At 37.5% G+C, this 27,351-nt stretch overlaps 1 protein-coding gene across 1 annotated transcript in view; it reads right to left on the bottom strand.

Moving 5' to 3' along the window:
- Positions 1-1,441: 1,441 nt before the first annotated feature.
- LOC149532323 (uncharacterized) overlaps positions 1,442-27,351 on the bottom strand; it is a 56,372-nt gene continuing 30,462 nt past the window's right edge. The window contains exon 2 of the mRNA XM_089804949.1: positions 1,442-2,939. Within this exon, the coding sequence (XP_089661075.1) occupies positions 1,665-2,939 (1,275 nt within the window). The 3' untranslated portion in view covers positions 1,442-1,664. The remainder of the gene's footprint in view (positions 2,940-27,351) is intronic.

Below are 27,351 nucleotides of genomic sequence, written 5' to 3'. Positions count from 1 at the left end.
AAACCCTGATGATATCATGGGTTGAAGAGAAATTATGAGCAAGATAAGGGCCATGGATACATTGAACATGTCCATGAATCATTGGACAAAATGATACTATCACCCATCACCTTTGTGCAAATATTGACGATGTAGAGGTCGTGTCATGGGCATATTTGACTAACTCTAGGCTTGGATAGTCTGAGAGCCTGAACCTCTAATCCCTCGATGATTCATCCATGATGTTAGTAGCACAGGCATAGACATAAAGCATTGAAAGGAATTCATGCAAACTGTTTGACAGAATGCTTACTAGGTGTTTGGCAATGTCACATGCCCGAGGAGATACACGTCAAGATAGCCTGAAAAGTCGTGGTAATGAAAGGCATGTGTGAATGTGATCGATGATTAATCAAAGAATTTAACTCTAAAGGGCGCATGGCTCGCATATTCAAGGTCAATAGTTTTGGCATTGAACTAATGCTCATCACCAAACAGGGCGAGAGATGTGGTCGTGGAATATGCATTCTCATCATCAAAAGCTCAACTCTCTACAATACAATTGAGAATGATAGTTAAGTCAATTGTAACTGAAAACCAAGTCCACTTTTGGCAGAATGGCGCTGTTGGACAAAGGCACTCATTCATTTTAAAAAGGAAAACAAAAAGAGATTTTGGCGAGAGTATCTTTGCTTGGTCATAGTTAATGAAAGCAATGAATTTGTATTTCCATTGGCAACATTCATGTATGTGAAGTGAATCAATGTTCATGGTCGTGATTAATTCCCCAAAGGAAATTGATGATTAAAGTGCCTATGCAATCAGGTGAAGTCATCTCCCATGCAAACCAGTCTGGGCTTGAACCATTTCTTCATGATTGGGATCCATCACCACGTTCTCTCCCAAATGAGGAAGACCATCTATATTGATTAAAGACAAAGTATGAAATTTACACACAGTCATGACTTCACATTCTACATATGAATGGCCAACATAGCGGAAATGGGAGAAAAGTAGAACTGGTCTAAGGTAAGCCAATTAGACAGCAAGCAACACACAAAGAGGTCACAGCTAAGCCTAAACACTATCCAAAATCTGGCATCATTCAAAGTTCATCGTTGTGAAATGTCTACATCTATAGAGGAAGCAAGTCATAATAACAATTCTAAAAATAAAAGTGCAGAACTGATTCCTGAATGAATGAAACAAGAAAACATAACAGTTGACACAACAATAGAGAGAAGCTTATGTATCTGGAAACAATTTTGTTTTATTTGTTCCTGTACATAATAAGAGTAAGATGTCATGTCTGGTTATGGGTTTGAAAGGATACAAAAACACTGTCAAAGGTGAAGCATAATCACCTTCCTTTTGACACTTTACCATGTTGCAATGACGGGGACTAGCCACTACAGAGCATTTTTTTACATGTTCCACATGCATTAAGTTGCAACATCAGAACTTTACCTTCAACTTGGAAAATGTAGTCTAGTCAACCACATTTCTTATTACCAATTAATTTTTGTATAGTACATGTTAATAAATAAGCAATATTGCATGCTTTTACATATTTGCATGGCAATGGCTACACAACTGTACATTTCTAGCAAGAAGAAATAAACAAAGAATAAAAGTATATGATTAAACACTGAAAGCCTTGATTAAATTACTGCTCCCTTTGTTTGTTAAAGCTCAGAAATGCTAAAATCCCATTTTAGATACAATGGACGTTTGGAACCAGGCTCTGGAAGTTGATTCTCATGTGATAAACATATTGAAAGCCCTTCAGTGTACTGAGTGAGTTCCTGTGCACTTCTTGACAGCCTGTTGCATGCTGATAGACATTTATCCCTAGGCAGACCATTGTCAAAAGTAAGATGTCTCAGTTTAAGCAACTTCCTTGTTTTTGTCTTCATCTCTTCCAGGTGTTTTTCTAATTGCTTGAATCTCTGCCTGAATTCCAGTGCTTTCTCTCCATGTTTCTCTATAAAACAATATATATTTGTCAAGTTCTCCCAAACTGGAACTGCTACAAATCCCATGGTATCATCTACTTCAAAATCTGCCATATTGCATATTTTTTCTCCTTCAAAATATTCAAGTTCATTTGGACTGCCTGTGACTTTAACAGGTAGCTCATAAAATTTGCCCCCACCCACAGCTCCATGTTGTAAGGCACTCTCAGAAATCCCATTGAGGAACCGTGAGTAATGTGGGTGAATTGACAAGGAGTCATGCGTAAATATCATTTCTATCTCCATCAACTTAGCCACTTTTAGCTCCAAAGCACGTCTTAATGTTGCTTCCCTCTTATATTTCAAGGCTGTCACAAGGTCAGCAGCTGACAAAAATGCAGACCACTTCTCTTCAGCATCTTCATGATTTAACCAGAGATTCCCAAGATTATCAACTCCATATCGGTCACCAATCAAAACTGAATGTCCTAGCAATTTTATCTCTTTGCATAAATCAAAGGCTTTACCTAATGTATGCAACAATGCTAGTTTTTTCTCTAGAGTTAAGCCTGCCAGTGCTGAGCAAAATGAAACCCTAACTCCACGTCCTATGCACATTGCATTTTTCACAACCACCAACTTCTGCTCCATGCCCAAAAGAGAAGTTTCATTATGCCTTTGTATTTCTGATGCCTGCTGCAACAGATCAGAGATTCTTAGACCTTCCTCATCAAGCAAACCACCTTTAACATTTTTTGACAAACCACAGGCAAATAGAAGGTTTCCAAGAGCTGCGCGTGTGGCAGGCAGAATTGTTGCCCTGTTTGGGGAAAGATACCGAACCTGTGGACGTGGTAGTGAAACCTCAACTTTCTCAAGTTTTTCATTTGGAGTGTCACCATGGAGATAAAACACAAAATGATAAAAATGTTGTTCAGGACTGCTAAATCCTTTTGCAGCATTCAAGTATTCTTGAAGAAGTTGGAAAGAGCGCTGATTTACTGCCTGCAATCAAAATATAAAGTATTAATATATGAAAATAGCCAATAACGGGAAACATGACAATGAGAAAGTACTCAGAATAGCATATTTGAATTCCCAGGGCTATGCAGTACTGCATTGGTCATCACATTCATGGTTCATGATCAATAGCAGATACAACTTGCAAGATGGAAGGTATGTAGAACATCTGAGCTAACATAAGGTGACAGCAAAGGGATTCAATTTCTCTCTTCATTATGCTTTAGCTGGTATTTAATATCAAGATGGATATAACAAACCATTCAAGACACGGCAGCCTTATGGAAAAGAATCAAAGATATAATCATAGGCTATGCACCTGAAATGTCTTTAAATACTAAGATACAAATGCTAGCAAGAGTACATGGCTCAGCCAGAGGAGATTGCCCATGCATCCCATGTACAATCCCAAAATAATATGGAACTTGAGATTGTACCAGATATGAAATGATCAAGCCTATCAAAATCATTCAAAAAGGAGTATAATTAAGCAACTGAAAGTGAAAAGTCTCAACAATGAAAAGTGACACCAATGAAGAGACAGACAAAAAAAATGTTTAGTGTACTTCAGAATGTTTAGAGATTGTACTTGCTTCACTTTTGAGATGTTTTTGGTTAAAATTACTTAATTGCTCCCTTCAAAGGAATGTTCTACACTGTCACCTTGAGGCCCTTAATTCAGGTGACAATGTTAGAATCATCTGGTAAGACATTAAGAAGTTATACATCCAGGGGCAGATGTAGAAAGATGTGTACCTCAAGTGGCCTGTGTCACGAATCTGACCAGCCAAAACGTCCTGATCAAACTAGATTTGGTAATTATGATGCCATTAATCACAAATGAAATAAATGCAAACAATGCCTTCAAAGGAGTGTGCTACACTGTTATCTTGAGGCCCATCATTCAGGTAGCAATGCTAAAATCATCCGGTGAGACATAAAGTAGGTACACATCTAGGGGCAGATGCAGAAAGATGTGTAGCTCAAGCAGACTGAATCAGACAAATCTGACCACCTGAAAAGTCCTAATCAAACTACGATGCCATATATTAATGTTCTAGATTGTCACCATAAGGCCCTTCATTCAGGTGGCAATGTTAAAGCCATCTGGTGAGACATAAAGCAGTTATACATCCAGAAGCAGATTCAGAAAGATGTGTAGCTCAAGTGGGACTGAATCACACATATCTGACCAAAAATATGCACACACCCAGAAGTATAACAGAAACATTTTATGGATTTTGGAAATCTGCTATAATTAAATCTGACCGGCCAAAAAGTCCTGATCAAACTAGATTTGGTAACTATGATGCCATAAATTGCAAATGAAATAAATGCAAACAATTCCTTCAAGGGAGTGTTCTACACTGTCACCTTGAGACCCTTCATTCAGGTAGCAATGTTAAAATCATCTGGTGAGGCATTAAGCAGTTATACATCCAGGAAAAGATACAGAAAGATTTGTAGCTCACAAACTCTAAAATAAATCTTGTGTGGCAATGTCAAGAGATCAACGCAATAAAATTCATACTTTGTTGTGAAACGCCAAAAAAAATTCTCAGTCTTCTAAAAATTAATACAATAAGATAGTGTAGAAGAATCCTACATCGATAAAAAGTGACTCCAAATGCAATTTTATGGATTTAAGATTCATAAAAACAGAGAATAAAAGGACTTATCTTGTTTTTTTCTGCTGCAATCTTCCTTCAAATTTACAGCCATGAATGTGCTTTCATGATCATGGCTTTGTCAAAACTGTAAACTTATAATAATATTCAGTACAATATCATGACATAATTCTGAAAATAAACCGTGTATTGAAATTCTTTGGAAATGCTTTCAAATCTGCTGAAGCAATGGCTTTTGTTCCTTAGTCAGTAGTGACAAAATCAAGGGGAGTATTGAAGGGTTTTTGTCCTTAGAACTCTTAGTTCACCTTGGAGGGTTTTCACCCTCATTGATCAAGATTTGAGTATTCCTCCTCAAATATCATATGAACTTTGAAGGGGTTTTTTCCTACATATTTGAAAGTCGCTTCCTCAAATTCAAGATTGTTTGCTTGATTGATTGATTGCTGATCACTTGATTGATCTTTGCTGATTGATTGCTTCATTGGTTGTCCACGAACTGTATCCATTTCTTTATGTCATGGTTTTGGGCCCATTTCTCATGGATCTAGTTAACAGGGTTGTTTGCACAGGTTCCCCCCCCCCCTACGCCCACACACACTTGGTCCAATCATATTATTCAACTGATTCACAAGGCTGGGCCTATGTCAAATCCCAACAAATATAGGATCATCAAGGTGGGACACACTTTCTCTAAACTGTATGCCACAGTTTTATATGACATCCTTTTCCATGAGCTTGATCGGCGACATGCTCAGGCTAGGGGGCGGATGGGCTCTTGTCCAGATTTTCAAACCATGGACCACATTTTGAGTTTTAGAGCTACTATCAAGAAATTATGCCATCACTCCTTGAAGGTCTACTGTTGCTTCGTAGATTTCTGCAAGGCGTTTGATTTGGTCCCCAGTATTTCAGAGACTCAACGACTCTCTTGGGTGCCATCATGACACTTTGAGTATGTCGTCGGTTGCATAAGAACCCCTCATGGGTTGTCAAGCTTCAAGACTCTCTTGGGTGCCATCATGACACTTTGAGTATGTCGTCGGTTGCATAAGAACCCCTCATGGATTGTCAAGCTTCATCCATAGTACTATTGGGGTGAAGCAAGGCCGTCCTTTGTCTCTCGCTTTGTTCAATCTCTACATTGATGAGTTAGAGGGGTTCCTACAAGCACACTCCCTACCCAAGGATGGTTGTTACCTACACCACATGTTGATCTCTATCCTACTCTTTGTTGATGTTGTGGTCCTCGTGGCCTCCTTTTCTAAGGGGCTCCAAAGACTCCTTGACGGCCTTGCTTCTTTCTACAACCTGTGACAGCTAACAGTGAACCTAAGTAAGACTAGGGCAATAGTCTTCAATTGCTTCAAGACCTCTCACCCCCGCTTTCTTTTTGAAGGGGAGTTGATTGAGATTGCTTCCTCTTACACTTATATGGGGGTTAGGTTCTTAGGGCCTCACTTTAGTTTGAGACCGGTGGTTCAGCCTCGCATCAACAAGGGCTATGTCTCTCTAGCCCTTGTTGAGAGACAATTCAAACATCGTTTCCAAGATTCAAAAAATCCAAGTAGACTTTTTTGGATACTTAGATTAGACCAACTGTGCTTCATGGTTTCGTAGTTTACGAGTCATCTTTACTTAAGTTGGATTGGTACCAAACTGTGTTTCTTAGTTAGATTATCAGATGCAAACAGTCTACTCTGCACAATATTGTTATGGCCAAGTTTAGGGCCCATCCTTTCAAACTTGGCACTATTTTTTATTTGGTTTGGTTCTTACATCATCTGCAGGGCTTCTCAGACTACTTGGAGGGGACTCAAAGATATTCTTACCCGACCTACTTGGAGGTTATTACATGCTCAGACCCCATTGGTTATGCCCATTGTTGGTTCGCTCAAGCCTCATCTCTTTTGGGATCCATTGGGATCAACATTGATCGCCTCCCCCCATCCAATACTCCTTGGATGCCTCACCTCATCTTTTTCCATCTCAACAAGAGCTAAACATGCATGTCAGGATAGATAACAATAGACAATATATTCATACTACTTGGGCTTGTCCCCATGGGGGGCTCCATCCTAAGATGGTTTTCTATGTAGAGCATTTCCTTGAGTTATAGACTTGATCATTGTGTGTCCCTCATACCTCTCTCGTGGTCAGTCACATGCTCTTCTTGTCTCTCTCAATTCTTTCAAAGTGGGCTCCAATCAATTCCGCATCCAGACTGACCACCATTTGGCTAGAGAGAACAAGATTTGCCAACTTTGTGATCTAGGGGAGGCCAAGACGAAAACTCACTTCATTTTTCATTGCCCCATTTACTAGGTGATCAAAGGGAGATTCTACTGCTTATTCAGAGCGGTCCAGTCTCTCCCAACCCCCTTCACATATATAGATCAAAGATGTCTTTCACTTTATCTTGATGTACATAGAGACTCAAGGACCTCATCCTTCACGGATTCCCCCCCCGAGGTCACATTCCGACAAGCTCATCACCTCTTACTACACACTTGTACCCTCTACTCGGGGCACAAGCGAGCGCACACTCAGCAATGGCTTCTTTCTTCTTCTAGGATTTCCAGAGGTCTTCGCAGGCATCTTGGGATTTCTTGTCCTATGGCAAATCCTTCGATTATGGAATTTTTCTAGGTGGACCAGGGCAGCTAGTTTGTAGGGTTGTTCTTCCCGGCTTGGGGATTTCCTCTTAGTTTGGATCTTTGTCTTTCATCGGGCACCAATTGGTGCTCCCGCTATATGTTGGATTGTTGCTCTATTTTCAGAAATCTCTTAGGCCCTCTTGTTGGTCATTTGTTAGACATTAATAAATTTATATTATCTTATCTTATATAGTGACCAACTTTCCCTAAGAATGAGTCACCGCCCTTCGTTGCTGCTTTCTGTGAATAAATTGATTCCTTGATTGGTTGATTCCTTTCTTCCATTTATACCTTTGATCCTTCAATAGTCACAACTCTATTATTTCGTGCCTTTTGACCATTCATTAAACTTATTTAGAATTAAAATTATATTTTATTTTATTTTAAATTTTAATTTATTATTAAATCCCATTTCAAAAAGTACACATTACACTCATTAATACTGATCTGATTATGATGCGGAAGGAAAGGAAACCACTTATTTTCACCAAGTTTCTCTTTCACATTAGCCATATCTAGGAAAAATCTCTTTTAACATTGTTAGATAAAGCTTTAGCCATCTTTTTAAGACTTTTTAAAAATTTATTAGTGGGTAAATAAATCTTGAATAGTACCTATTGCTTAGAGCTCCATATAAACAATCTAGATAAGAGCTAAAGAAAATAATTATAAATGACCAATAGGAAAAAAATTGCAATACTTCTTTCATAATTGTTGAAGTATTGGTACTAATGCCGCAAAGAATGGATAGTCAAGATTCAATGCTGAATTGATCGAAAGCTTTTCCGAGCCTTAACCTAAGCCTTCGTGTAAATGCTCAAAGGAAAGAGAAATCTAGATTGCTGATGAAAGAAGTGATCAATGGTTAAATTTTTCTTTTTGAAAGTTTTGCAGAGCTTTTAATATGCCTGCATCTAAACTTGCCCCAAATAACCACCATCACCATTAAATGCTGCCAATATGGATGGTTGAGAAAGGTTGCTGAAAAGGATGTTTTGCTTGTATAGCAACCAAGCTCAAATAGCTTTCTATATGTAGTGGCCTTGAATGTCTCAGCCTTATAGAAAGCAATGGAAAAGATGCAAAAGAAATGAGCTAAAGACCTTCCAACAACACCTTGTGAAATGGAAATTTGCATATAACAAGTGTAACTGAAGCAAACTGCAATTCAAACAAGACTGCCATCCCTCACAAAATAATAAGTTATTTGATATAGTAAATGAGCCCAAATACCAAATAATTAATAGCTCACCACAAATGGGGCTCAATCTATAAGTTCCCTTCCCATTTTGGCCCTATGGCCTTCATTGCTCGATCCACACAAAGTCAATATCAAATGGAGAAAATTGTAATACAGAATTTGATGTAGACATCACCACTACAAAATGGAGTTTGCGCAATTATCACTTGGAGCAAGGATATTCTCTCTTTACCTAAAACATTCAACTCATCCCATTGTTTTCAGCTAAAAAGAATGGTTTGACCATTCTTCTATTAATTCTCTTCCTTATTTTTTCAGAAGCTTTCCATATTACATCCCAAATTTTGCGTAATTTAAAAATGTTCTTAAGCTATTGAGATTTCATGTGAAGTTAGTTGACTAGAAAAATTAGTCAAACAATATGATCATGTGAAATGTAAATATGGTTATTCTTTATAATTTCAGATGAAGATGACATGTTAGTTAATCGTTTATGATATTATAATGATTATTTGCTATCTTGAAAAGTTGGTTACTCATTATAAATCCATGGCAAGTGAAATGATGGTTACTCATTACAATATTTTATAAAAATGATAACTTTTTATAGTAACTTTGATTTATATTGAGGAATATGTTATTATCATGGAAAATTCTCTTTTGCAAGAGCACGTTGAAGGGGGAAAGCATTGCCAGGGACGGAATTGGGTAAGGGTCACCAATCTGTCTATGGGTCGGCAAGTATGAATACGAACCACCAAGGCTAACGGATAAACAGCTAGGCAAGCAAGAGTATACTATGGATTACCATGAGCTACCCGGACAATATGTATTACTAAAGAAAAGATCACTAAGCATTAAATTAAAAAAAACTAAGATCTAATATGTTGCCTTATAAACTGGATGATCTCAAAGCTTCCTTTGACATTTGTCATGTCTTAATATAACAATACCATAGTATCTACATATGCTTGCATATGTATATACAAATATATGTATGTATGTGTCATTTCAAATGAGATGTAAGTATATGCCCACTTAATTTATGATGTATACCTTGATACATTGTTGGAATAACACGCATATGTATATATGTGTGTACATACATACACAAGCATAGGTAGGTATAGTATAATCCTTTTTTATTGAGACATTAGTAAGAGTTATTACTCCTTGGCAATAGTTTCATTATTTTATCTTGAACAGCCATATTTCTATACTATTTCATCAGGCCTTAAAATATTCAGTGCCTATTTTAATAAAATCGCCACATATGTGCCAATGACTTTTGTTTGCAACTCCCTACCACCTTCACACTTCTTGCTCATAATTGAGCATGCAGCCAAGAAGGCAAAGATATGTTTGTGTGATGGTTCATATTGAGCAACACGCATCATCGGCAAATCTATTACCATCTCTTATGGCCTGCATTGTTTATTTTGACACTTTGCTTCACATATTCTCTATGAATCCTTCACATTTTTCTTGCAGTCACATACTAGCTGCTATTACCATATTGCCATGGATAGTTCTTCCACTTTAAATATTGAATCACGTCATTAAAATATTTCTGCTTAATTATGCTCTTTAAATTTGATATAATGAGGCTCGCAATTTTAGCCTGGTATTAGAAGGCAACATTAACATTGATAGAGCCTTGATCTGAAATGATCTAATGTTTTCCATTTGTATAAGAATTATAAATATGCTCCAAATCAAGCAAAACTGTGGCACTCTGCATATATACAGTTTCTTTTTGGAATTATATTTAACTGAAGTAATATCCGAAAGTGCAAGCTTATATAGAGGTTTCTACCATACACTCAAGATAAGAGACAACACCCTAATGAAGTCAAGAATAAATTGCAAGAATTATAAATCTCTTTTAATGCCATGGGCCCAGGTCGGGTGGAATGCAATGGTTGTGATTATATAATGCTTATACAATCACCCTAGAAATTCATCAAGGAAGACCAGCATGGTTGAGATGAAGGGTATGAAACAATATCCATTGAACCACGGGTTGTCCCTACATGATAAGAGAAAGAACAATCAATATCAAATAAGCAAGTAATAAAAGGTGTTCTAAACTGAGTCAGCTCATGGTACTCCATTTTATAGGTCTTGCTGTCAAGTCGAGTGGTGGGTGATCGAGTGCATAGTGCCCAGACATATCCAAGGTAGGTTAGTGGCATGCTTGCTGCTGTGATCACTAGAGGTCAGGGTTGCTAGCAGTTGGCAGATAGGTGCATGGAAGGTATCCAAAGCCTAGCTGGTTGTTTAACTGACACTTAACACCAAGATGCTCAGTGGCTAGATGGTGTCCCAAGCCTATTCCCGAGGTAGGGAGGGCCTTTTCTCAGTAAAGATTGTGTGGGGATATTTAAGGGTTTGCAATTGGGAGGTTAAGCCCTTGGCAATGCTTCTTCTCTCTTCCAAATGCCAAGGCTTGCACAACTCAAGGATAAGATCTACGTGCAAGATAACTACATTTCGGGTATTTTACTTTAATATTCTTTGCATTTTAATTTATGTATTGTAGATGGTTATTACAGTTAAGTTAGTTTCTCTTTCATTGGGTTAAGAATCAGTTAAATATGTTATTCTTTTTTTCTTGAATATATAAATTGAGATGAAACGGTATTTCATGTGTTAATGATACTATGGTTGTTATCACTGCCCTTCTTGTGAATGTAAAAGGAAGTGTTATTTTGTTATATTAATCCATTAAAATAAGTTTGGAAAATTGAGCATGTTACATTCCATAATTAGTTTTCTTGTGACCATTGTCACAACACCACCCATTTATATCAGACCCCTATCCTTCTTATCCCACTTGGCCCTTTTGTCTTTTGTTTTTGTCTCTCTCGGTGGATACAATAGAGTTGCTCGAGAATGGCAGAGACTATGGAGAGGCCTCTGCTTCTCCCCGCTCACCAACTGAACATCGATTTTTTTTCATAGGTGGATTAGAATGCAATACAATTGCCTCCTAGTGAAGACCTCAGCATTAAGAGTGATGATGAAGAATGAAATAAATTATGAGCATTAAAGAAAGAATGAAACCTAATACTAGGGCCATCACCAGTGCATGGAATTACAGCCAATGAAGGGTTGCAGTCCACTATGGAGTCTTGCCCAATCATCGCCAAGTGCAGTTAAACACTCCCTGTGGAAAAGGAAAATTCAAACTATATGCCACAAAGATAAAAGCCCGCCCACAACTTTGTCTCAAGCGCAAAAAAAGTTGGTTGTGGATTTCATTTGCCTTGGATAAAATCTACGACTCAGCCAAAACCTTGCTCTCGCTCACCTTATGAGCGCAAAAAACACAGTAATGGATTTCTTTTTTAAACAAAATCCGCGAGGTCAAATCCCCACCCGAGCCCCTTTGTCGAGCACATATTAGACATTGCCATGGAATGTCTCCCATGGATAGAATCCACGACACTCCTAAAACTCCATCCATGCATTTATCAGAGCATTTTTTTAAGGTGCCATGGAATGTTTCCTGTAGATAGAATCCACAACATCCTCAAAATCCTACCAAAGTCCTCTTCTCAAGCACCTATTTATGTTGGTCATAGAATTCGTCCAAGGCAGCCAAACTCCACAACGCCCTAAAAAGCTTGTCGATCCCCTTTGCCAAGTGCGGCATTCATATGGTTAGTGAATATGCAAAGGGAAAGTATTCCATAACAAAGCTGAAGTGCATACCCAATGCAAATGAATATTGGTGGGACCCAATTTTATATGGTTCTATATACATAGAAAGGAAAAAATGCGAAAATCCTAATATCAAGAAATCTCAAGAAACTTCTCACAACCTGAAAATCTCAAAAAATTAAAAAAGTTTGAAAACTTGAGAAAGTGAAAATTTGGATTTTTTTTAAAATTTTGGACATTGCATTAAAAATGAGAACTCTCCAAAATAGAAAAGTTCAAAAAATTCGAAAGACTTTATAATTCCCAAAACTGAAGTTATGAAAAAATTCTAACAATAGAGAAAATCTTGAAAATCCAAAAGATTGTGAAATTCTAGAAGTGCAATGTCAGAAAATCAAAAAAGAATATAGAATTCTTGGAAGATAGGAAAGATGAATTAAAATTGATTGATTTAATTAAATTTTAAATCAATATTTTAATAATTTTCGAAATAAAAGGGTGGCTTTTTGGATAAGGTGATAATGAAGTTTGCTTAGTAATTTAGAGTTAATTAAATATTAAAAGCAAAAAAGGATTTCATGGTTATAAAATCAAAAAAATTAATAAATATTGATTTTCATTAATATTTAATTAATTAATTTTCATATAGTCAAAATTAGACATAACTTCTTCATGAAGTTACAACCATTAAAATGGAAATTTCCAAATAACTGGAAGAAAAACAACAAGTGGCACAAAAGCCCTTCCAAAATGGAATCTTGGAAACCAAGTAGATGACAAAATTTAACCTGTAATCATAATGGTAGTTTTAATGAAAAGGGTTTGTATAAGAAATTATTTCATTCTCACACAGAAATTTGAAGAGGAAATTGAGAACAAAAAGTTTGGCTTCTAGGAAAGCTTGTGGGAGAATTTGGAAAAGGATTGTGAATTTCACAAAAGGAATTTCGTTCAGTAAGTTGAAAAAGCGCATGTTTCTTGAGAAGTGAATACTCTGGAGGAATATGGATAGATTCTAACAAATTACTTAAATCTTCTGTGTTTGGAGAAATTAACTCTTCTTTTTTCTACTTTTTGCATGCTCGTATGTATGAGTGCTTTCTATTTTCCAAGGAGGAGAAATGGCAGAACCTTGAGGAGTAGGTGAAACTAGAGGACAACTAATAAAGAATTAAAAGAGAGGACTCTACCCCAAATTAAAGATCATTTCAAAATGGGCACAAATTGGAGATACAAACTTCGCAGCCTCGATATGGATTAGTTCAACAGGAAAATGCTTGGATACAGAAATCATAATCCGATGCATTTGGCCACTAGGATCATGAACAATGGAATTGTTGCTGCAGTCAGTTTCCCTCCATCTTTTCAACATCCAAAATTGATTGTGGAATGTGGAAAACATTATAGCCCAAAGATAGAACAATCAAGGATTCAAATGGAAACATCCTTGCAGGCTTTTCTCCAACATCCATATCCGTAGCATTTGGAATTCCTTCACCCCCAAGGATGGTGGCAAAAACGCAACAGGCACTCAGAGTCTACACTATCGAGACATATTTTTGTAAGGAAGTCATCAATAAGAAATGGTTGAAAAAGAATAGGTCTACCATTCCAAGATACCCAAGAAAATTGGCGTTGCTTGACTTGCAGCGAGAGTATAGCAACATGGTCATAATGGTCAATCTTATTTTTGGGATCCCCCATTGCTAAAAATTTGAAGCTTGGATGTGGTACTTCATTGAGCAAGTGACTGGAGAAGTTAGTAGGATAGATTGGGTTGGACTCATCAATGACTATGAATGAGCAACCGATAAATTTGGAGCACAAAATGAAATTTTATATGAGCTCCTACGTCATTTATATGTTACCTTGAAAGATGAAGTATGATGGAGTGAGATGCAAAGGCTCAATCACGAGCGGAGCTCAACATTTGGAATTTCATGAATGCTACCCACAGTTGCATATGCATTCCAGGGATGACTATGTCAGACTTAATGATGTCTTTTCCATTCATATTATTAAGACTCTACAAAGGAGTTACATATGAGATTGTCGATTGGATCAATGAAGTTGGTAGAAGATTATGAAGTCTGGTTCATTCAATTCCCTACATTTTCATACATCTGAGTTGAGAGCTTTTCTTTGGAGACATACAAGCTTCCGAGCTACTCAACGGATAAGGTCTTGTTGGAGCTTATTCGACTACTTACAATTTATGACACAATTCAAAAAAGGGAAAAAAAAGTTGGGATTGCATTTCCCAATTTCCATAGAAGGAAAAACTGAGATATGCCCGTGTCTAAAGGCAACAGAGAGATCATTGGATAAACTTCACTTTTTCATCTATCACTTTATCCGAAAAGGTCTAATTTCAATCCCTACAACAAGATCAAGTCAGTAGTGGGATCAAAATACCAACATAAAGTTCACCTTGAGGATTTTTGGGCAAATGTTACAAAGAGAATGAAATCAGAAAGAGAATGCATTCAAGATTGCCTCTGAATATGATTAGAACATGCCACATTCCAAGTTCATGATCAAATGGAGAAAGACCCAAATGTAGTGCAAAAGGGATTCAATTCGGAAAAGGCAATTTATCCATGCGAATGGCAAAAGAAAGAAGTCACAGATCTTAACCTAATATGTAAGCCAGTTTTGGATTTTGCAAAGTGGTTGATTGATCGTAAACTCAACAAACTATCAGTGCCAAAAAATGGATTCACATATCGATTGATTGGCCATCAACCACTTAGGATGAGAGACCAAGGCAAATATCCGAAGGAAGTACTGAAGAAAGGAAAACTCCATCGGAAAGTGTAGAACACAGGAAAGGGAAAGAGGTATCTCAAGAAAGGAAGTCAAGGAGTGGACTAAACATTCAAGAACTTCAATAGCAGAAGCCGAAGTCTAGAAATGTTCCTCTTCACTGAGTCACATTCCTAGTGTACAAGAGATAGAAACTTTTGAGAGACAAGAAGTGGCGACAAGTGTAAGGAGATTTGAGCAAGAGCAAAATTTGACAAGGCCAATACAGGATAGATTAAGTATAAATGCATATGAGAAATTTGCACCAGGGAAAGGTAAAGATCAAGATATGGCTATAGAGGAAAGTCTTGTTGCAATCTTGGAGCAATATATGATGGAAACTAAAGCCAATCCAAAGAAGGAAGAAGCTCCTGCAATAAAGGCAGAGTTCCCAACCATAGAGGTAGTAACTCCTGAAGCAACAACAAATAGTCGAAGAGGCAAAGAGGAGATCAACATTCGAGCAGTCCAAGGGAAAGAACAATTGGTGATCTAGGGAGATCAGAGTATACCTTTCCAAAATGGTTAAAGCAACGGATTCAAAAAAGTCAAATAAAGAGGTTGACCTGATAGTTGAATTGCAAGAAATTTTGGATCGAGTCAACCAATCTAAGGAAAAGGGGAAAGCTAAAAGGTTCACGAAAGTTGTAAGGGAATAATTGATATGTAGAATATTGCAAATTGCAACTCCTATGATCAATAAGACAAAAGAGCAAATCATTCTAGATGAGTACCATGTCCCAGAAAGCAATCTTGGTCATGCCTCCCGTGAACAAGTGATAGACTTTGATGATTTCACTTAGACTTTGAAAGGAAGGATGAAGAAGTTAGAAGAGGGATATCGGAAACATAAAAGAGAAATCAAGACCCTGTGTCAATTCATAAACAACTTACCTCGTCCAATGAGAGAAGACGGTTCATCCTTTGTCCCTCTAACGGGTGTTTTAGCTGAAGCAATAGATGATATTGACAGGATCAAGCGAGCTACTTAGGGTGCAATGGTCTAGGTGGAAAGAATTCAGGAAGAAGCCTTCAGCATGTAGAAGAATTGGTCCAAGTCCATAGTAGGGTGTTAGTTATACTCTCCAGGATCCAATGCATGGATGAATTGTGGGAGGATGAGTGCATTTACCAAGATGAGGTAATCTCCGATATAGAGAATCTGATGGAGACCCCCAGGCAGGCATTGATCGACAGTGGAGTAATCGATGAAGAGGATGTATGTGACTTCCTTCAATGGTACAGTGTAGTGATCACAACCAAGGAAACGTCTAAGAGCTTCACCAAGGAATATGCTCGATGGAGAAAGACAGACGACAACATCAGGCAAGGGATTTCCAATACAGTTGCATTCTTATTGCCATAGAGATTGGTAGAGGATGAAATAACAGTGGACAACTTGAAAGGCAAGTTGGAAGAGATCTTTCAGCTAATTATTTTCGAGAGGTATGATTTTGAAAACTTCTCCATCTTCTTTAGGAAAGGTTGAAAGAACAGTAGCAGTTATGGAGTTCAAGCAAGAATTGGCACCAAGCATCAACATAGAAGAATTGGAGACAGTGTTGGATTGGTTCTATGCCTTCAAGCAACAGAATCGAGGATAGACGCACTTAATGCATAGTAGGTGTGTACAAACTGGCCATTTATTGCACCCCCCTCTTCTTGAGCAAGCATGCATAGTGGGCATTTATTATCCATTACAGTAGTGGATTTTATCTTGCATTAATGTAGACTCCTTTTCTTTTCCCTAACCCTAATTAGGGTTGATGTGGCACGATCTGGGCCATTGATTATTATTTTCATCAAGGCCACCAACTGTAATCGAGGACCTATATGAAGGCCTCACTTCTCAATTGTATAGGGAGGACTTTGAGATTGTTGCTATGAGCTACTAAGACAATATAGTTTTCATTGAAGTTTGGTGAATACTTGATGTGTTTGAGTGCTTCCTTATTCCCTTAATTCCTTCATTTAGATTAAGTTTATTAAACAAAGCATTGTGATTGCAATGGAGAAAATGATGGTGTTTTAATGAATTTTTTTGGTTCATACTTTTGACATTTTAGTGATTCTAACTAATTGTGCAAAGTTAGTCTGAACCCAATTAATGCAATGTTCAACTTCTAACATTCACATACATTGTTCTCTATGATGGTGTATGCGATGGTATGAAAATCTATTGCAGAACCCTTGAAGATTGCCCTAGTTCACATGTAGTTTAGTATAACTCGGCAAAGTGGAGCTAGGTAATTAAGCAATTAGTTCACCAAAGTACTATCTATTGTTGTCATTGCTCTTAGGATTAGAATAGAATTCCTAAACCCTCTCCCCTTTCACTCAGCACATTTCGTGAAAATCCAAAAACGATACTTCATTGCAAAACCTTTCAATAGCTCCCATATCCAGTATGACTTGAAATGAATCTAAGCAAGTATGCATAAGGCCCCTTGTGATCATCAGCAAATCACATCAACCACCAAGCTTATACAAAGTCAAGACCTAACATAGAAAGAAACTTGGAGTCATTGTATGCTCTTCTCGCAATCTTATAGCATACACAAGACTTTGTTCAAGAGAGGATAAGATACCTCAATATTTTGTTCTACTGCTTGGTGGGTCATAAAACACGCCTCAACAAGTTTCTCTTGTTATATGCTTACTTTCATCAAATATGGTTGGCAGCCTCAATTTCAGTGACTCAATCAAGTCTCATTTCCTCTTAATTACGAAATTCATAATTCATATAAGCACTGAGTTTCTGAGACTAGAGAATATGTTTTCTATGCATTTCAAACTGAGAAGCAAACTGGTCTCCATTTGAGATCACAATAGGCTGCAACTCTTGTTTGATCATCCCGAGCAATTTTAAAAAATAGGAAAAACCTTTTTCCCTACTTAATTGTTATCTTTGTCTGTCTTCTCCAATTAAAAGACCTTTGAACTTAAGTTCATGCATGCATTCCAAAAAAGCTCACTTGGTGATCCAAATAAACCATTTTAGCCCACCAATACTTATTAAGTTTATTGCAGCATTAAAAAGGACTCTTTCCATCATCTCATTGAGCTTTTCCTGCAGATTGAATAGTTTTGAAGTCTTCCATAGAAGATTTTCAATAAGCTTATCCTCAGTATCTCCTACATTTAGTCTCCTTAATGTCATCATGATAATGAGCTTTGCAAGAGAATTCCAACTCTGGAACTATTATCCTTTTTAAGTTCAAAAGCACCACATCATTTAATTTGTCTCCTTTGAATGTCTCTTAAATCTTTGCTTGCTGACAAACTTTGGTCCTGCAAAGTCCTAATATTATACATTTGAGAAATATCCTAGCAAGCTCATGAAAGACATTCAATGTCTCCAAAAATAAGATAAGATTTCAGAGGGCCAAAGAAGCTGTTTTGTGCAAGTAAAACACATTAAGATTCTGCAATTGTATACTCCAAGGGTGTTTAAGATTTCAGTTTCAAAGGCCTATTGGCTCCCAAAACCGCAGATCGGAATCCTACAAGTCTTGCCAACTCGATGCTGGGATATTGATGCAAAGAGCACAAATAAGAAGTTTCAAATGGGCTTCCCACTCTTGCAATCAACCAACTGGCTATCAACTCTTCAACCTTCTGACAAGGTTTCAGCACAAAGAAACACACTCTCCAATAGTCTCAAGATCAAGACTAATGATAGTAGTGTCATCTTGTTCTTTGATGGTTCATGAAGCTGCATCAAAGTGTCTTGCACATGCAAGAATGAATTCTAGTTCGTGTGCTGCCAAGGGAAAAGTGGATAGAAAATGAATATGATTCTACTTTGATCCACCGCCATATCTTCAATAGCTGCAGCATCAAGTCTTGCAAAGAAGTCATCAACATTCATATGAGAAATATCAGTATCCCGTACTTCATCACAGTACTTGTGATGAAGGGATGGAGTTATGATACTGATCGTATTGGTACTTCATCTTCTTTTGTCTTTGTCGTTTGCTGGAGTAGGTTCTCTTGACATTGCAAAATGGTACGCCTGCACAATTGTTACATGAAAATCCCATAAAATGAGAACGTTTTCATGTGAAGGATCCATAGCAAGATTTTGACGGGTTTTGGACAAAATATGGATGGGGAAAATGGATGGAATGAATAAGGATAAATAATGAATAAATGGGTCAAGCTCAAAGTGGCTAAATTATGAGTAAAATTGCCTAAAAGGGGGTTTTAGAATGAATTACATATGCAACCAGCAAGCTTGGATTTAAGTGAGGAGAAAAATGAATAACACATTGAGCACCTCATGTTTTAATAAGTGCAAAATGTGAAATTTTATCCGGCGAGCATGTGGGAAAGACTTCAACCATACGGCAGCCATACGGGAAATTTTATGCGTAACGGTGGGATTTTAACTTGCATTTGCATGTAAGGGAAAAGCAAGCTTATCTTTCTTTTAAAAAATGAGACTTTACACCCGACTGCATATGCAAGTAAGATGAGACCTTGCATATGCAACTTGGATAAGAAGCCAGAAGATAGAAGGAACAACTTTAAAATCAAAAATATGCAAATATGAAAATGGAAATGACAATGACTTGCAAGAACATTCAGCAAATATATACAAATGCCTTAGAGAAAATAACCAAGGAAAATTATCTCAACTTCACCAAAAATGAGAAAGACAAATCCTCATCCAAATCTTGGGCAAATCTGAAAAGAATTCAAGAGATTTTCGGATTTTAGATTTGTCCAAAGCCAAGATTTAATAGATTCTGAAATCCTCATAACATGGCTCGAATTTGGACATGTGGATATGGTTAGAGAAATGCAATGCCCAAAATGTGGAACAAATTTTGACTTAGTATCTCCAAATGCAAAGGCATACAAAAACGGCACCTAGGGCATCAAAATAGCTTGCAAAATGATGAAAAACAGGCTTGGAATTAAAACCCCTTACCTTAGTAAGCCTTTTGATGAGATTTGATACAAAAACACCTTAAAATGGAGCATCTATGTAGTGAAAATCATGCCCAAAACGGGCTGTTTTTTTCCAAACGCACGTGTTGAGAATACATGTGAAAGCTTTTAAAATCGTTGCCCAAGCCTTGAAAGGAAAAAACGCAAATTACAAACGGCCTTTAGGAAGGCATTAACATGTTATGAAATGAATGCAATCCCACTAAAAATAGCGTTCTAGAAGAAATATGACATTTTTAAGTCAAAGCGTGTTTCTTGGGATGATAGCATATTGAGAAATATATGTATTTTCTTACAAAATCGTCACTCAACCTTATGGACGTGTTTTATAAGAGCGAATACATGTAATCAAATTCATGTATTCTCTAAGAAAATCGCCACTTCATGATCTTATAGAAGAAAATGCATAATGAGAGGTCAATAACATATGTTTTAAAACATGTATTTCTATTAAAAATCGCCACTTTTAAAATCAAGGCTTTAGTTAGTGTCAAACGCACTTTTTAGGGGCTTTCACACATTTCAAAATACATGTATTCTCATGGAGAATCGCCACTTGCTTTGAGAAAGAGTCTACGTCATTGAAGAAGGGGAATTTGAAGCCTTTAACATGTATTTAAAACACATGCAGTAGCTTTAAAAATTGCCACCTTCAGTGGACTTGTATTTTGGACTTCTAAAACATGCAATAGGGCCCAAAATCGCCACTTCTCATTAAGCTTAGTGGAAACAAGTTATTTTCAATCAAATACATGTGCATTTGGGTCCAAAATCACATCTTTAGCTTGATGTGAGTGGAGAACTCTCTTTAAATTTGCATCTACATGTTAAAATGACATGCAAACATATTTCAAAAACCCACTGATATTAAAAATGAACTTTTAATGCAATAACATATGTAATCGCATTTAAAAAGTACACTTTTAATGATGTTGGGACTTAGAATTTATTGAAAGTAGATTTTAATGGAGTATTTGCATGTGGATATATGCAATATGAAATAAAAATCCCACTTATGCACTTAAGTTGTCTCATATAATTATATTTAATATTTAACAATAGTTTTAATAAAGTAACATGAAAAATAACCTTGAAATAAGCTATTTTCATAAAACATAAAAAACTATGGTCAAATCAACTCAGAACGAATTGAAATTTTTAAATGGACCACAAAATCCACTATAAATAACAAATATAACTTTATATCATGCAACCATATACTTCTAATTGCAACGAGAGTTGGAGAGGAGGCGGGAATCGAAGCGTTAGGTGGTGGAGTTTTGAATTTGGAGAGCAAGAAAAACTCAGGCAATTGTGTGGGTGCCTCGGAGCAGGTTAGTGCCCATTCGGATGGGATTGTTGGACAAGAGTCTGATAGCAAAAAGGATGGGGACCAACAGAGTTTCCAGAGAGACCCTGGGAAAGAGGACAAGCATATAAACAAAAGTGTGTTGGAGATTCCCCAGTCAATGCTTCTCAATCCCAAGAAAGAGAACTGTTAGACGGATCCCCTTAGACCACGATATGAACCAGTGTGTACACAACCCTCAGCAAAACTTTTCAGAGTCAAACCAATCAGAAAATCAAGTTTTCCAAATATTAAGGTCATCTCCAACAAGGAGAAAGGGAGTGTTGTGATTATGGTGCCAGACGAGCTAGTAGATCAGAATACTGCTTTGATGGCCATGACTCTAGTGGGTATGTTCATTGGACCCAAACCTAACATTGATGTAGTTAGATCTTTTGCCAAAAAGAAATGGGATCTCAAGGGAAGTATGGAAATCTCAGCCATGTCCTTTCTTTCCTTTTCTTTCGCCTGTCGTGAAGATTTCTCCAAAATCTTTTGCGGAGGTCCTTGGATCATTGGTAGAGCCACCCTAGTTCTTCAAAAGTAGTCTCCCCAACTTGATCTGAACAATTTTAATTTTTTGTTCAAGCCCCAGTCTGGGTTAGACTCTAACAACTCCCTCTGCAGTTTTGGTATGAGGACTTCTTCAGAGGGGTGGCTAGCTCTTTTGGTGAACTTCTACCCTATTACTACTTCACGTAAAAGACTAACCTATGCTAGGATTTGCGTTGGAGTTGAACAACGTAGAGATATGCCTGAAATCATTGAAACCCACTCTAAATTGGGAAAACACATTCAAAAGGTGGATTTTGAAAGTCTATATTTTGCTTGTTTCCATTGCAAGAAGGCAAGACATGTTGCCAAATCCTGTCTATCTTTCATTGCCAAGGAAAAGGCGAGAAAGGCCCAAAAAAAGGAATGGAAGAAGAAGTATAAACCAGCAAGTATTAAGGAAAACAAGTAACGCGGGATGGACTTTAATGAACCAGTAGAGGTTCCCAAAGACAGTAGGGAGAAAGATAAGGATATTCTGTGAGTGAGGTATTGGTGAATACCCAAGACAAGTAGAACGAGGTTATTAACCTGGCGCAAGGAGGGTACTCCAACTCACCATCAGAGGACTTTCTGAATGTGTCAACAGCCCTAAATTTTGTGCAATACCTCTCACATAAAGGAGCAAATCAGAACAAGGAAGACTCCATGGAAAGTGTTACCCCAAGGATGTCTATACAAGATGCCCAACCCTGCGCTATATTGGGAGGATCAAGTAACATCATCATAGGGGATAAAGATCATATGGCTAAGAATATGGAAGAAATATGTGATCAATGTGCTCCGGAGGAGGGACCTAATAAAGAAGGGTGGAAAATGATTTCCAATAGGAAAATGAAAAACACTAGAGATCTTTCTCATGTCTCACCAGGAGCAACTAGAAGTAAAAGTAAGCTAGATGTAGGAGCAAAACCAAAGACACTTGAAAGGAAAAAGGCTAGTACTGTCAAAGATGAAGCATGTAAAAATATTGTGGATGGAATCCAATTGACCATCTGGGAAGTTTGCTCCAACAAGAATATTGCGAATGGAACCTAATGGAAATGGACCACATAAGCAGGATGTAGTTAGGAACTTAATTAGAAACCATAAACCTGATTTTGTTTTGATACAAGAAACTAAGATCACCAAGGATAGAGTGGAAACCATGAAAGTTGGAAAATTTAATATAGTGGGTTCTAGCTCTAAGGGAGCCTCTAGTGGGTTTGCTATTCTCTGGAATGCCAACAAATTCAAAGGAGACATTATTTATGTTAGTGATAACATAATTTTGAGTAAATTCTCTAATGTCAAGGATGATGACAGCTGGTTAATTTTGAATATTTATGCTTCGAATTCTGAAAGAAGTAGATCACGGTATTGGGACCAAATAAGGAATCTTCTTGGAGGGATGCAGGTTAAAGGGATCCTAATGGGGGATTTCAATGCCCCCCTTAAGAACCAAGAGAAAAAAGGTGGTATGGAGATTGATCTTGATAGCAAAATGGACCTCATGAATCTTATTAATGACCTGGCCCTTATTGATTTGGACCTTCAAGGAGCGGATTTCACATGTTCAAACAGTAGAGTTCGAAAGGAGTGCATCCAGGTGAGACTTGAGAGATCTCTCATCACAATGGATTGGTTAGCCAATTTCTCTTCTACTTTGACGGCCATGGCTAGGATTGGATCAGATCACTTCCCGATTGTTCTAATGATGGAGCAAATGGATAGAATGAGTAACTTCCCCTTCAAAATTGAAAAAATGTGGATGGGGCACCCCAACATCAAGGATAAGAGTAATGAGTGGTGATCAATTCATGTGGAGGGCAAAGCAATGTTTAAAGTGGCTAAGAAATTAAGGAATGTAAAAGACAATATCAAGTTTTGGAATAAATCTTCATTCGGAAATATTTTTTAATCCAGGGCTACACTCATGGAAAAGATATCTCTAATGCAAGATTCGGTATAGAATATGGGATATGACACCGAAAGCTTGGAGAAAGAAGCCCTACTAGCTTCCTACCATGATATTATCGGTAAAGAAGAAACTTTCTAGAGACAAAGGTCTAGATCTATCTGGCTTTGGGAGGGTGATCGCAATACAAGGTTCTTTCATCTTACAACCCTAAAGCATAAGAGCGGTCAACAAGATTTCAATAATTATAAAAAATGACAAGACTATTGTTAATAAAGCCAGCATCAATATGGAAGCCAAGTGATATTTTGAAGAGCTCCTTTCTGCTGAGCCAACCATTTCTTTTACTGAATAGGAGAGGATTTTGGGAAATATAAAGCACGTTATTGGGGGAGCTCTCAACAAGAAGCACAGTTCAATCCCCTCTGAGAAGGAGGTTGAAAAGGCTACTTTTTCTTTTGAAGGTGATAAAGCTCTTGGCCTTGATTATTTCCCCATGTGCTTCTTTCAAGTTTACTGGCATATAGTTAAACATGATGTGATCAAGGTTGTGCAGGAATTTTTTGGCTCCAAGAATCTGTTGAAGAAGCTTAATACTACTTTCCTGGTCCTTATCCCTAAAGTGCCTGGGGCTGAGACTATGGACAAATTTTGACCTATCAATCTATGTAATTCTTTCTATAAGATTATCTATAAGGTCCTCACTCTGAGAATGTTAGAGATCTTGCCTATCTTAATTTCCCCACAACAATTTGGATCACTCCTAGAAGGCAGATTTTAGATTCCATCATGATGGTTCATGAAGTCATCCACTCCCTTGATGTTGCAAGGAGTTGAGGATTCTTGCTCTAAGTGGACCTCTCCAAAGCTTATGACAGATTGGACAGGTCTTTCTTGCTCAAGGTTTTGGAAGCTTTTGGATTCAATAAAAAGGTATGTAGAATCATCTCCCAATTAATTTTTTTTGTCTCTATGGCTGTTATGGTTAATGGCACTCCATCCGGAGGCCTCAGATAGGGAGACCCTCTTTCTCCTGTCCTTTTCATCATAGCAATAACATATGTGATCGCATTTAAGTACACTTTTAATGATGTTGGGACTTAGAATTTATTGAAAGTGGATTTTCATGGAGCATTTTGCATGTGGATATATGCAATATGAAATAAAAATCCCACTTATGCACTTAAGTTGTCTCATGCAATTATATTTAATATTTATCAATAGTTTTAATAAAGTAACATGAAAAATAACCTTAAAATAAGCTATTTTCATAAAACATAAAAAACTATGGTCAAATCAACTCAGAACAAGTTGAAATTTTTAAATGGACCACAAAATCCACTATAAATAACAAATATAACTTTATATCATGCAACCATATACTTATAATTGCAACGAGAGTTCGAGAGGGGGCAAGAATGGGAGCGTCAGGTGATGGAGTTTTGAATTTGGAGAGCGGGAAAAACTTAGGCAATTGTGTGTGTGCCTCGGAGCAGGTTGGTGCCCATTCCAATGGGATTGCTGGACAAGAGTCTAATAGCAAGAAGGATGGGGACCCACAGAGTTTCCAAAGAGACCCTGAGAAAGAGGACAAGCATGTAAACAAAAGTGTGTTGGAGATTCCCAGGTCAATGGTTGTCAATCCCAAGAAAGAGAATTGTTAGACGGATCCCCTTAGACCACGATATGAACCAGTGTGTACAAAACCCTAGGCAAAACTTTTCGGAGTCAAACCAATCGGAAAATCAAGTTTTCTAGATATTAAGGTCATCTCCAACAAGGAGAAAGGGAGTGTTGTGATTATGGTGTCGGACGAGCTAGTAGATCAGAATATTGCTTTGATGGCCATGACTCTAGTGGGTGTGTTCATTGGACCCAGAGCGAACATTGATGTAGTTATGATCTTTTGCCAAAAAGAAATGGGATCTTAAGGGAAGTGTGGAAATCTCAGCCATGTCCTTTCTTTCCTTTTCCTTCGCCTGTCATGAAGATTTCTCTAAAATCTTTTGCGAAGGTCCTTGGATCATTGGTAGAGCCACCCTATTTCTTCAAAAGTAGTCTCCCCAACTTGATCTGAACAATTTTAATTTTTTGTTCAAGCCCTAGTCTGGGTTAGACTCTAACAACTCCCTCTGCAGTTTTGGTATGAGGATGTCTTCAGAGGGGTGGCTAGCTCTTTTGGTGAACTTCTACCCTGTTACTACTTCACGTAAAAGACTAACCTATGCAAGGATTTGCGTTGGAGTTGAACAACGTAGAGATATGCCTGAAATCATTGAAACCCACTCTAAATTGGGAAAACACATTCAAAAGGTGGATTTTGAAAGTATGTATTTTGCTTGTTTCCATTGCAAGAAGGCAAGACATGTTGCCAAATCCTGTCTGTCTTTCATTGCCAAGGAAAAGGCGAGAAAGGCCCAAAAAAAGGAATGGAAGAAGGATAAACCAGCAAGTATTAAGGAAAACAAGTAACAGGGGATGGACTTTAACAAACCAGTAGAGGTTCCCAAAGACTGTAGGGAGAAAGATAAGGATATTCCCAATGTGGTGAATGAGGTACTAGTGAATACCCAAGACAAGCAGAACGAGGTTATTAATCTAGCGCAAGGAGGGTACTCTAACTCACCATCGGAGGACTTTCAGAATGTGTCGACAGCACTAAATTTTGTGCAATCCCTCTCACATAAAGGAGCGAATCAAAACAAGGAAGACTCCATTGAAAGTGTTACCCCAAGGATGTCCATACAAGATGCCCAACCCTACGCTATATTGAGAGGATTAAGTAACATCATCATAGGGGATACAGATCATATGGCTAAGAATATGGAAGCAATATGTGATCAATGTGCTACAGAGGAGGGGCCTAATAAAGAAGGGTGGAAAATGATTTCCAATAGGAAAATGAAAAACACTAGAGATCCTTCTCACGTCTCACCAGCAACAACTAGAGGTAAAAGTAAGCCAGATGTAGGAGCAAAATCAAAGACACTTGGAAGGAAAAAGGCTAGTACTGTCAAAGAAGCATGTAAAAATATTGTGGATGGAATCCAATTGACCATCTGGGAAGTTTGCTCCAACAAGAATATTGCAAATGGAACCTAATGGAAATCGACCACATAAGCAGGATGTAGTTAGGAACTTAATTAGAAACCATAAACCTGAATTTGTTTTGGTACAAGGAACTAAGATGACTAAGGATACAGTGGAAACCATTAAAGTTGGAAAATTTAATATAGTGGGTTCTAGCTCTAAGGGAGCCTCTGGTGGGTTTGCTATTCTCTGGAATGCCAAAAAATTCAAGGGAGACATTATTTATGCTAGTGATAACATAATTTTGAGTAAATTCTCTAATGCCAAGGATGATGACAACTAGTTCATTTTGAATGTTTAAGCTTCGAATTCTAAAAGAAGTAGATCATAGTATTGGGACCAAATAAGGAATCTTCTTGGAGGGATGCAGGTTAAAGGGATCCTAATGGGAGATTTCAATACCCCCCTTAAGAGCCAAGAGAAAAAAGGTGGTATGGATATTGATTTTGATAGCAAAATGGACCTCATGAATCTTATTAATGACCTGGCCCTTATTGATTTGGACCTTAAAGGAGAGGATTTCACATGTTCAAACGGTAGAGTTCGAAAGGAGTGCATCCAAGTGAGACTTAATAGATCTCTCATCACAATGGATTG

This window comes from Cupressus sempervirens, chromosome 10 (genome assembly GCF_028749045.1).
Source record: "Cupressus sempervirens isolate cs-2001-9-10 chromosome 10, ASM2874904v1, whole genome shotgun sequence".
Classification (NCBI taxonomy): domain Eukaryota; kingdom Viridiplantae; phylum Streptophyta; class Pinopsida; order Cupressales; family Cupressaceae; genus Cupressus; species Cupressus sempervirens.
The sequence above is the reverse complement of the archived record's forward strand: the minus strand, read 5'-3'. Positions and strand labels throughout refer to the sequence as shown.